We start from the raw sequence: 12,491 nt of genomic DNA, 5'->3' as shown, positions 1-12,491 counted from the left end.
GGAGTTGAATCTTCAACTCACTCAACCGCGACAAGTGCAAATCTATAGGTGCCATAGAAATCGGTACCATGCCAGACACTAAATCAATAGAGAACTCAATCTCTCGGTGAGGAGGTCAACTCGTAAGATCCTCCAAAAAAAATTCGGGTATTCACAAAATACCCTTGGCAACTCAATTCGGACTTTATCACACTCAGTACTCAAGAAGTTAGCAAGAAGGCAACTAAACTCACTCCATCCACGCAGATCATACCCCGGTGATAAGACTCTATCCACTCGGTCCCCCAACAAATAAAAACAATCACCACTCAAGGTACATACAGTAACCCTCTGATGGTAGCATACTATAACAGCCCGATAAGATGATAACCAGTCTATATCCAATGTAACGTCAGAACTAGACATATTAATCAACACAAATGCAGAAAGAAGTCGGCGATCAGCAACCTCTATGTCACTACCCCAACAACCCTGCTTCAAAACAATCTCACCACCAATAAATGATTCTACACAGATAGGAATGCTAACTAAGCCAACTCTAATCCTAAAACTAATGCAAATGTAGACAAAATAAATGAATGGGATACAATCAATCAACACATTAACAATTGAATTGCAAAACAAAAAGTTACCCCTCACTACCAAAGGCGCTGGTACAAGATCTGGCGCGGTAACAGCATACACACGCCCTGTAGGTGCTCCACTTGCTCACCCCTCGGAGCATAAGCCTGATTCACTGATTGAGCTGAATAGGCTTCCTGATTGACCATCGAGGTATGTGTTGACTGTGCCAGCTGGTGGTTTTGTGTTTGTCTTAAACCAGACGCACTAGGTGTGCCACCCAACTGAGGCCAAAGTCTCTTCATGTACCCCGCCTACCCACATTGATAACAAGTGGGCAGCTGCCCTCTCCCCCGACTCTGGCTCTGAGAACAAGTCAAAGACGATGCAGACCATTGCCCTCCTCCTCTGTGAGGGCACAATGCAGACTTGTGGCCCAACTGACCACATTTGAAACAAGTACCATCTCCCTAACCACCCCTCCTAGAACCCAAACTTGGTACTGGAAAAGTGGACCTTGACTGTGTTCCCTGGGACTGTTGTGGGTTAGAACCCCTATGCCTCTTACTGTCCCCCTAAATATCCTGACTCATCCTGGAGCCCTTCATCTTTTCCTCCTCCATCTGCATTACGGTCTCAAGATGAATCGTCACCTCTACAAGGCGTCCATAATCTCTAATCATCAACCCAGCCAATTTGAACATCAGCCCGGTCCTCAATCTTTTCTCGAACTCTAGACAACGACGTTCTTCAGTCGCCACGAGTTTTGGAGCAAACCTCGATAAGCTAGTAAATGTGGCCTCAAACTCGGCCACCGGTGTACTCAACTGCTTGAGCTTGGATAACTAATTTCTCAACTTCTCCCTAACCGTGGAAGGTAGAAACTTATCCTGGAAGGTGCTGACAAAAGCCTCCCAAGTCACCCCAATGTGCCCACGCGCATACTTCCACCACTGACCCGCATCTCCCTTCAGCTGGAATGATACCAAAGTCACTCGCAACTGATTGTCCTCAATGCCAAGCATCTCGAACGTTTTCACTATCTGCTTTAGCCACTTATCCGCCTTCAGTGGCTCATTGGGATCACCCACAAACTCATCTGAATTTGACTAGAAAAACTCCTGCTTCAAGAAAGACGGCCCTATCTCAGCTACTTAGGCCTGAACTTGATTCTCAACTCTGAGAATGTCCATAGATTTCTGCAACGCTCCTGCCATTTCACAAGCCAAGACACCCATGGCCTGTTGACCAACTAGTTCGGCCACATTGGCCTGACTAACCCCTTCTTCTTGTGTCGAAATCTTATCCGGTAAAGGCACTTCATGCCTTCTAGGCCTACCACGCCTACTACCACCACGTCCACGTCCACGTCCACGTCCACGTCCAGACATCCTAATGAAGGTAACAAGATAGATTAACATATTTACAAATGTGTCGAAGCTAACTCACTCACGTCCTAAAACAGTAGACAATAGTAATTCACTCCACATATGCATGTAGTCACATAAACACATACGAATTTCATTCCCAGATAATGATCGTCCCGCAGCGTTGCTAGAGTTCTAATTAGAAACAATAGTGATCAAGTGCTCGTCTAATAGGACTTCTAGAAACCTGTAAACCCAATCAACATCTTGGAAACTAAATCCCATACCCATATAACCACATAAGCATGTTATCATGTAAGCACATCATACATACTAAAGTCTCTATCAAGCGAGACAAACCCATTGTGGTAATAACCACTTCCCACATACCCAAAGTATTCAAACTCAGTACGCTTTGATACCAAATTGTAACATCCCCAAAATAATTACAATAAACCAACTCCAAACACTAGTACAATGTGATATAAATAAAATAAGAAGCTTTCATTAATCAAAGTTCATATACAAAAAGTGACACATGCGTTATACGTTCATAAATTGTTCATCTTGAATCTACAGCATGTGTTACAAAAAGTGGTGTGAAATGAAAGCTAAACAGATATTCATATGCCCTAATGGCTTACATCTTTCCAAGACCGTGCTGGGTTACAACAAAATGAGTCATAAGCTCCATACAAATAAAGCCCTAGGCTTGTGAAAAGTAAATACAAAAATAAACAGGAATTGAGCCTTCAGCTCCACAGTCTTCCCAAGCTAAGTCCTCAGCAGAGGCATATCACCAGCACCTGAAAATGGTTTTTCCCAAGTAGGGTGAGTCAAAGCCTAGTAGAGACAATCTAACACAATATATGAATCTTAACAAAGATATAAGTATGATATGCATATACAGTGCCCATGATAAAATCATTCATATTGTTACAAGATCATAATATGTCAAGTTTCATATCTCAAGCTATTTTATCTTAATTCATTTCGTGATAATTCATTTCATCTCAATCTATGAGTCAAGTCCATTGTTATCCAAACAACCCAACTGAGGTTACAACTCAGTGGTTTCCTAACCAATACAATAATTTCACAAACACTTCAAATTTGCCATTTTACGGAAATTTCATCCACTAGAATTGGCACCCATGTATATACGCGCGGTTTTCAGGACTTTCAACCTGGACACACAAGCCAACTTAATTCAACGGAGTCCATTCCCTTTCTTCTCCCAAACATAGAGTACATCCCCTTTCTCCTCCCAAACATCATACATATACAATGTATTAAAAACACAGTCATATTCAATGACAACTAATAAGAGATTAATTTCAATTCACCTAATCCTCATGTAATTTCTACAACAATCATAGCTATCCTCTACCGATAGCCCAAAACAAATATTTCTAATCTCCAAAACAAATAAAAATATCCAAATTTTCATAGATGAGAGATAACAAGCATCCAACTCCACCATTTATATAAACATCTACCCAATTTCACATTTCCAATACCAATTAAGATTATTTATACAAAATAATTAATTGAGACATTTTAAGACAAAACTCCCATTTTCTTCCAAGTCCAATCCGTGTGTCAAAATCAACAAATAGAACACAACACATCCTCATATCTACACCCACAACTATTTTCAATACCTTCATTTGAAAACTTCTCTTTTGATTTTACACCAAAACCCTAGGTTTGTCTAAAATCCTCCAAATCCAAACATTATTTACACAATCAACTAATAACTAAGTTAAAATCATAGAAGAGTATAGAAAGTCCCTACCTCAAAGCTAAAAGTCGAGCAAAGCAAGGATGAAACTTTAAAGATGCTTAAACACAACTCTATTCGGATAAATATGTAGCCCTTGAGATGCTCTACTTTTTTATCAAAGAGAGTAGGGTAAAGAAACCACTAGATCTAGGTGAAAATATAGAGAGAATATAGGTTTTAGAGAAAGAGGGTCCTAATCTAGGGTTTTGAAAGAAAAAGATATGAAAAAATAATGTAAAAAGGTGATGCTGCGAACTGATATTCGCACAATTCGCTCAAGCGTAAGAAGTAACGCTCGAGCGTCAGACACAATAACTAAACGACAAATGTATTTTAAAAAATAGAACATGAATATTTTATAACAAATGCGATAAATTGAATGAGCTACTATTATTGGATTGACATAATTTTTTTTAGTAAATGATAAGCATTCAATACCTTACAAAATAAAACATTCAAATTATCAAAAATAAAACCTATGGACACCACAGCCAGACAACACCCTTCCATCCATAGCCTAATCCTTGTTTTAATAGCAATTGTACATGTTTATAATATCTATATATATATATATATATATATGAATTAGATTCACAAAACCTAATGGCTATACAACAAAAAGTTTATCCCATCATGTTGCAATCCACGCACAAGAAAACCACGCCTGCCCTGAAGAATAGTGTCTACTTTATCGTCACAAACTTGTGTGAGTTGTGTAAATTCGTAGTCATACCACAATTCTCACATACAAGTTTTGAGTTGAAAAAGTATTCGGCACTATCGCTGAACTCGTCTCCAGTAAGGAAGATCACAAAACAATGGAGAAAGAGAGACCAAGAGAGTGGGGCCAAGAGATTGAAAAAAAAAAAAACAAAAGCGAAGAAGAAGAATAAGAAGTAGTTTGTTTTAAGTATTGTTTTAAATGAAAATAAAAAATAAAACAAGTTGTCTAGAGACATGGCTATTACTTATATAGGTATGGAATTTAAGTGTATAAATCCACTTAACTCTTCATTCTTTTAGCAGGTGCTCTTGTTGTGGGCCACAAAAGGTTTCACATTCAGTGCCAACAGTTGTAATTGTTGGTAGCAGTTGTGTCTCTGCAAATAACGTATGATCAAGTCAGGAAACTAAATAGAAAACACTATAAGCCTTCACATTTTTAAAGTCAAGGATATGATGTTTGAAGGTGTTTGAATTTCGAAAGGTGTTTGATTGTTCAATAGATACGGGTTGTTATATGATATTTAATAAGTTTTGGAGCGTATTTTTGAGATACGGAAAAAGTAGAAAACATATGTGTTCTTCAGACTTCTAAAATAAAATGTAGCGCTGAAAGTTGACATCTGTAGCTCAAAAATGACAATTGGTGTCTTTTTTTGTGACAATTTTCTAAATATGTGGCTAAAAAATAAAAAGTAGTGATGTTTTTCTGTGATGAATTTTCAAACTATCGCTAAAAACTAACAATTAGAGACACTTTTTTTTTTATAAAACCACTGCTAAAAAAATAATATATACATATATACATATATATGATGTTGTAGTAACAATTAAGAGTGAACCGAACTTTTTAGTGTACCAAAAAGTCAGTAAGACTTACTAGTGTACTCATCTTTCTAATAGGACTTTTCAATTGCTCACAGGTCTTATTATAAGGATCTATGTACCATTAAGTCCCACAAGTATTTGTATAGATCCAAAAGTCTCACAAGTGTTAGCAGCTTTTTTTGTGACGATTTTTTAAATCTGTCACTAAAAATGAATTAGTGACATTTTTCTATTACAAATTTTTTAATTATCGCAAAAAAATAACAATTAGTGGCACTTTTTATAAAAACGTTACTAAAAAAAATTAAAGATTTTGTGGCAACAATTAAAAGTGAACATGATTTTTTAATATAATAAAAAATCAAGATAATTTTTTTTTGATCGGCAAAAGTACTTTATTGAATAAGAATCAAGGACAAAACCTTACATGAAACATCAATAAAGAACAAAACCTAGTAGGTGCTATAAGCATCAAAGTGAAGGCCATTTATCTCAACTAGGTTGGCACAAAAGGACTCACCCAATCATATGCAGCACCTACAGAACAAGGCTGAGGAGGGATCAACTAGACAGAAACAAAAACACAGAAACCCAACAAGCTAGCTACCCATACCCCTTAAAGCTTTGATCCTAAACTCCAAGTCAGAAACAGAGTAATTCACCCCTTTGACATGGTTTTTAACCTATAAGGCTATATGCAATAAAATAGATTCACACAAATCTTCCTAGTTAATACCAAGACCAGTAAACTTGCACCCATTTCTAACCTTCCATAAATTCCATATCACAGCAGCTAGAATTGCACCCTAAATACTCTTTTCCAACTTTTTGATTTTGAATCCATCCCACCACTCCAACAAATGACTCACAGATTGAGGAACAACCCAAATAATACCCCACCAAGACAAAATCTCTGTCCAGATTTTCCAAGCAAAACTGCAATGAAGGATCACATGGTTCACATCTTCATCACAAGAATTACAGAAAATGCATAAAGGGTCTACAGTAGGATCAAGAACACCAATGCTATGAAGAAACATTGAAGTTTTTAGTCTATCTTTCCAAGCTAGGCAACAGGTGAATTGCATCTTAGAAGGAGCAATATTGATCCATATCGCTCGAGGCACAGAAGGCAATGGACCAAGATTCAAATTGAACTAATCATAAACTGATTTCACAGTGAACAACCCAGATACTTCAGTTTTCCAAACCAATCTGTTATCCTCTGATTCACTCAGTACAGGGGTACAATGAAGCAAGTGAATGAGCTCAGAGCATTCATCCATTTCCCAAGCAAACAGTTGCCTACGAAAATAGAAATCCCACACACCTAGAGTAGATTTTCTTCTAAAGAACTCAAACATCGTACCCTCTTTCTCTAATGACAAAGAAAACAACCTTGGAAAAAGCCCTTTCAAGCTACCTTCCCCAAGCCACCTGTTAATCCAGAATCTACATCTTCTCCCATTACCAAGATGAATACTTACATTCGACTGGTATAATACAAGAACACTAGGGTTAGAAAATGATGCAGACAAAATGTCCTTTCAAACTCTTGAGACATTGGTTTGAGGAACAAAAGATGGCAACCAACCATTAGTAGCATAGTTATATTTGCTGCATAAAATATCCTTCCATAAAACCCTATTAGCACACCCAAATCTCCACCACCATTTGACAAGGAGGTATAAGTTCATAACACTCAAACTTCTAATACCCAAACCCCCTGCATCCCTTCTTCTAGTAACATCACTCCACTTGACCATATGAATTTTCCTCTTTAAATCAGAACCTCCCCACAAAAGTTTAGCTTGAATACTTTCAAGTTCTTTAATCACAGAGACATGCATCTTAAATAAGGATAAGTAATACACCGGCAAGCTTGACAACATAGATTTTATGAGTGTTAGTCTATCCCCGAATGATAAGTGTTTTCTCTTCCAAGTTGCAAGCCTCAACTTGAATTTCTTGACAATAGGGTCTCAGGTAGACTTTAATCTAGGACTTGCACCAAGAGGCATGCCTAAAAGCATGAAAGGGAGAGCATGTTTGGAGCAATTAAGTGCATCAGCAAAATCATTAAGAAGATCCTCCTCCACCCCTACACCAATCACCATACTTTTGTAGTAATTAATTTTAAGCCCAGATATAACCTCAAAACACCTCAATAATCGCTTGATGCATAAAACTTCCTCCCAATTAGCCTCATAAAAAAAAATAATATCATCTGCAAATTGTAAATGGGATACATGAACCCTATTAGCTCCAATATCAGTGCCCTTAAGCAGTCCACCCTCCTTAGCTCTCATGACTAGGATGTTGAGACCTTCCACGATCAAATTGAACAAGAATGGAGAAAGTGGATCACCTTGTCGCAGACCCCTCTCAGTACTGAACTCAGAAGTAGGGTTTTCATTCACTAAGACTGACACCCTTGCTCAAGAGATACAACTCTTAATTCAATTCCTCCATTTCTGACCAAAACCAAAGCTTTCCAACAAATTAAACAAGAAAGACCAATTGACACAATGATATGCCTTTTCAAAATCTAGTTTGAAGATCACCCCTTTCTTCTTTTTCACTTTCCACCAATCCAACACCTCGTTGGCCACTAACACTCCATCAAGGATATGCCTTCCTCTTATGAATGCTGATTGAGTAGCACTGATAACAGATGGAAGTACCTTCTTCAGTCTAGAGGACAACACCTTGGCTAGGATTTTATAGATTGACCCAATTAAACTAATAGGTCTGTAATCAGAAAGACTACAAGGGTTATCATTCTTAGGAATTAACGCTATAAAGGATGAGTTTAAACCAGAAGCTAATTTGCCGTGGTCAAAAAATTCCTTAAAGAACTGCATCACTTCTACCTTCATAAACTTCCAACTCTTTTTAATACCAAATAGATTAAAGCCATCTGGCCCAGGGGCTTTGTTCCCATTACATGACTTCAGAGCACTCCATATCTCAGCTATGGAGAATTCTTTTTCTAAGTTTGCTGCAGCCTGAGAACTAGAAATAGTTTGGAACGCACCTACTAATTTTGGTCTATTCTTCCAACTTTCTGAGAACACCCTCTTGAAGTGGTTCCACACAGCATTTTTTATAGACATTGGATCCTCAAAAGACACACCATTCACCACAACTGAATTTAATAAGTTAATGTTGTGCCTGCATTTGGCCATTATGTGAAAGAACTTGGTGTTTCTATCCCCTCTCAAAGCCCAATCATGTCTAGACTTCTGAAGCCAAAGCCAATCAATCTTTTTGCTCAATCTCCAAACGTTCCCTTTAAGCTTTAGAATCTAGCAACAATCTGGATTCAGCTAGCAACTCCAATTTGTGTTACTCAACCTCAACCGGCTTCAACTGACTATGAAGATTACCAAAAACAGATATATTTCACTCCTTCAAAACCCTCTTCAGGTGCCCCAATTTGTTAATTAATCTGAACCCTGCCCACCCATCAACTTACACCTCCATCCAGGATTTCTCTACAAAAGCCAAAAAACCTGGATGGAGAACCCAACAATTCAAGAATTTGAATTGCTTTGGGCCTCAATCTCTAATATCCTCCGTTAAAAGAAGAGGGCAATGATTAGATAAAATTCTAGGCAAACCCCAACACTTGTAATCAAATCTTAATAGCCAATCCGAATCCACAATAAATCTATCAATGCGGTTCCATCTACCTTCCTCTCTACAATCACTCCAAGTAAATTTTCTACGCAGCAATGGCAGCTCCACCCCTTTCATACGATCGATGAAAACGTTAAAGTCATTCATCCCCACATTTCTCCTAGAGCTTCCCACCATTTCCCCTAAGTGCCTGATTTTATTAAAATCTCCACCCATACACCAAGGGTTGGGAAATAAAGGCTTAATTCTAGCTATCAAATCCCAGAGATCCCTTCTTTTGGTTACTTCATTAGGAGCATACGCATTTAACACCACACAATCAAAATATGGCATAATCTTCCCAGCTAAGAGAATAAAATTTCTAGAACAGCAACAATCAACTAAGGCAAACACAACAGGATTCCAAACGCACAATAGGCCTCCTGCACTCCCACTAGCACCCACTTCCATGAACTCCAAATTATCCTCTGGCCATATTGATCGAACAAGGTTTGAATCAAAAGCAACCCGTTTTGTTTCTTGCAAAAGCACCATATCCACCTTATTATCTTTGATGATTTTCTTTATTCTTCTCCTTTTCACCTCCCTACCAAAACCTCTAATATTTCAAGACAAGATCTTCATAAAAACAGATTTAAACAACCACTTTACACCTAAGAAAAAAACAGAATTACCTGGATTTTGATTTCTTCCTCTGCTCCACCCTCTCAGCATCCAATTGTTTGAGCTTAATAATCTTCTTTAGCACTTCATCTTCTTGCCCTTCAAAGTCGATTCCAATTAATTTCCCCATACGAATTATAGCTTGCGCCTCGTCAAGGATAATCTGGCCTTTGCTTGGACCTACATGCGAAGTTGAAGCCAAAGAGTAAGCTGCAACTACAGCACTAAGTGTTGCCCCTATCTGAGCTTTGATTTTATGATTTTTGACCCTTCAACCCTGAGATCTCTTCTTGCTTTTCCTTTTTTCTGGTATGCATGGTCTTTTTCTTCCACCCTTACCCATCCCAGAATCCAACCCCTTCTGTAATTTTGGTGATTTCGAGCACATACTTGAGCTGCTGGATAAATCATTATCTTAAGAGCGAATATTTTCTTCAGCCACCACCACTGCCCTAATATTTGCCAACCCACTATCCTCCCCCTGTATTTACATTCCGAATGCCCACAAAAGCTTCTCCACTATCTTCCACAGGCCCATTAACCACCAATCCATTACCCTCCACTTCCTCAATTAAGGGGTTGTTTGGGGTGTCCTAAATAAGTGTACTTTTTGTCTTTTTGGACTAAAAAGTTGAGAAAAAAAATATGGATGTTTGGGTTAACTTTTTGACTTTTTATGGAGAAATGTGTATTAAAAAATTGTATAAATTAGTGCGTAGGAGAAAATTAGTATTGGGAGTTGTGCAGCCGTAATTTTTGACTTTTGATGAATAGTGATAAATTTTTAACTTTTTGAGTAACTTTTTGACTTTTTAGCTTTTTTTACACTTCCCAAACTTGGCCTAAATAATTAGTAGCTGATTGAAGCCTATTTATGAACATGGGCTTCTTTAAAACAATTTCCAAATTGAGCCCAGGGCATGGCCCAATAGAGCCACTAAAGCTCCTCATAAACCCAAGATCATATATCTTGTTGTCGTTCCTAACGTTAACCACAACCTGTTCAACTTCTCCTTCGTGTGCGCTGACATCATTCACGAAGCCACAATCTACGAAAGTATCATTAACCACCGAAATTGAGTTCCCATGGTCTGACGCCACCAACCTGCTTGCCACTTGTATATGCTGCTTTTGGTCCACTGCAACAGTGTGTTCCACCTCCTCGATTCTCTCATCTTGTTGATGGTTAACTTCGGCGACTGAACTCTCCGACCAGGAAGGTGAAGAGATATTCAACCCCCATTTCTGGCGCATCTCACAATCAAAATCAACACTGTTATTTCCTTCCCCCACCGAAACCTTGTAAATTCTCTTATTGCACTCAATCTCTACCGATGAGTTAATTACTTCCATGAACCTAGTATGAACCATAACCTTGCCACAGTTAAGAGATTTTGAATCCAAAAGGTTATCCTCAAATCTGATGATTTCCCCCCATAATGACCCAATTCTTTGAAGTGTGCTAGTGTTCCATGCATGGAAAGGTATACCATAACAATGCAACCAGACTAGCCTTGAAGTCTCCATAGGCAAATCTTCATCCTACAATCTTATTTCGTCACAGAGATCTTGAATAAGGTCTGCCACCAAACTAACCTTCTGGTGCATTATCTCTTCTGCTGAAAAAATTAATAGAATTAAATTACAACCCCCAAATCGAAAATGAATTTCTTGCAAACCTTCCTAATATGGCAGCCAAAATGACTCCAAATGAGTGTATGCACCAAGGCTCAAATGTAGGCATAAAAGGGTACACCCTCAAGGCACAAAAGGAACGACGAATGCAAGCATGCTAGCATGATTTAGGGACTGAAATAACATGGCAAACAACTTCAACTCATTAAAGTGGACCAACTAAGGCATGCTTGTGACTCATATACTTAAGGGCTCACAAGCCAAAATGCATAGCAACCATATCAAACATGTCAAGCATGACCAAATGGATAACCAACAGACTTTAAGCATGGAAAAATAGTGCTAACATCTTCATGGAACCAAGCCAACACATGCAAAAATCATAGTCTAAACACAAGGGACATTTCTAGGCCAAATGGAGCAATACAAAGCAAGTACTACAAGCATACAAGGAGGCACAAATCCGGCCCAAAACAGAGGTTACATATGACCTAAAACATCCAAAAAACTTCTGAAATAAGGCTCAAGATGATCAAACATACATGCTACCTTTTTAGGCCAAAATGTAAGGAAACAAGACAATGAAGGGAGAGGGGTGTCCCTCCCTTATGCAAGACCTCAAACCACCTTCTTTATCACTGAAAATCAACTGGTTTTTAATGGTGAAAAGACCAACACACTCAAGCAAACAAGGTCTCTCAAAAGAAGCACAAAAGAGGCCAAATAAAGCCTAACAAGGTGAGTTTGCACTCAAACCACAAAACAACCTTGATAAAAGTTCTAAAGCATGAGAATACAAGCCTTTTTCATGTTATGCACAAAAGCTAAATCAGCAAGCAAGATAGGTAAAAAACTATTGTAAGTTTGGGGAAAATAAAGCAAGATGCTCACCCTTGAAGAACCTTTGAAGAACAAATGGTCTAGCCCTCTTCTTTTGATCAAAATCAGTCCAAAAACTCAAGAATCAACCCCCCAAGTCCCTCAATCTCGGAGCAAGGTGTAATAGTGTGTGTAATGGTGCAAAAGTAAGGTAAAATCCACCTTTAGGCCAAGGAAACACACACAAAGGAGGAGAGAGAGGGAGATATAGAGATAGGATATATCTATATCTCTAACCTCTGGTTTTTGCTTCTAACTTTCTAACCTAGAGCCAAGAGGAGAGCCTTCCTCTTATAAGACTCCCTCTTGCAAAGCTTATACAACAAGCTTGCTTAGAGGGAGATCCCTCCATACACGTGTATGGAGGGAGGCAGAGTTGGTGCCAGCTATCACAGCTGGCACAAAAT

The 12,491-nt window shown here is 38.4% G+C and overlaps 1 protein-coding gene across 4 annotated transcripts; it reads right to left on the bottom strand.

Moving 5' to 3' along the window:
* Positions 1–2,408: 2,408 nt before the first annotated feature.
* Positions 2,409–10,024, bottom strand: LOC114307162 (uncharacterized). Of its 4 annotated transcripts, XR_003644979.2 has the most exons (3): positions 9,582–10,018; positions 4,723–4,814; positions 2,409–2,734 (listed from the first exon to the last, which is right to left on the bottom strand). XR_003644979.2 is itself a non-coding variant. In XM_028252555.2 (2 exons), exons 1-2 carry the CDS (start codon positions 9,698–9,700, stop codon positions 8,827–8,829), a joined length of 786 nt encoding a protein of 261 aa, XP_028108356.2. In that variant the 5' UTR covers positions 9,701–10,018; the 3' UTR covers positions 8,642–8,826. The 4 variants fall into 4 exon arrangements, 1 of the variants encoding a protein (XP_028108356.2); XR_003644980.2 differs by lacking the exon at positions 4,723–4,814; XR_003644978.2 differs by lacking the exon at positions 2,409–2,734 and having other exon boundaries at positions 4,081–4,814; positions 9,582–10,024.
* Between the last annotated feature and the right edge of the window lie 2,467 nt (positions 10,025–12,491).

The sequence above is a fragment of the Camellia sinensis genome, chromosome 10 (genome assembly GCF_055761805.1).
Source record: "Camellia sinensis isolate YWXY chromosome 10, ASM5576180v1, whole genome shotgun sequence".
In the NCBI taxonomy this organism is placed as follows: Eukaryota; Viridiplantae; Streptophyta; class Magnoliopsida; order Ericales; family Theaceae; genus Camellia; species Camellia sinensis.
Note: the sequence above shows the minus strand (reverse complement) of the source record. Positions and strands in the feature narration are given on the sequence as shown.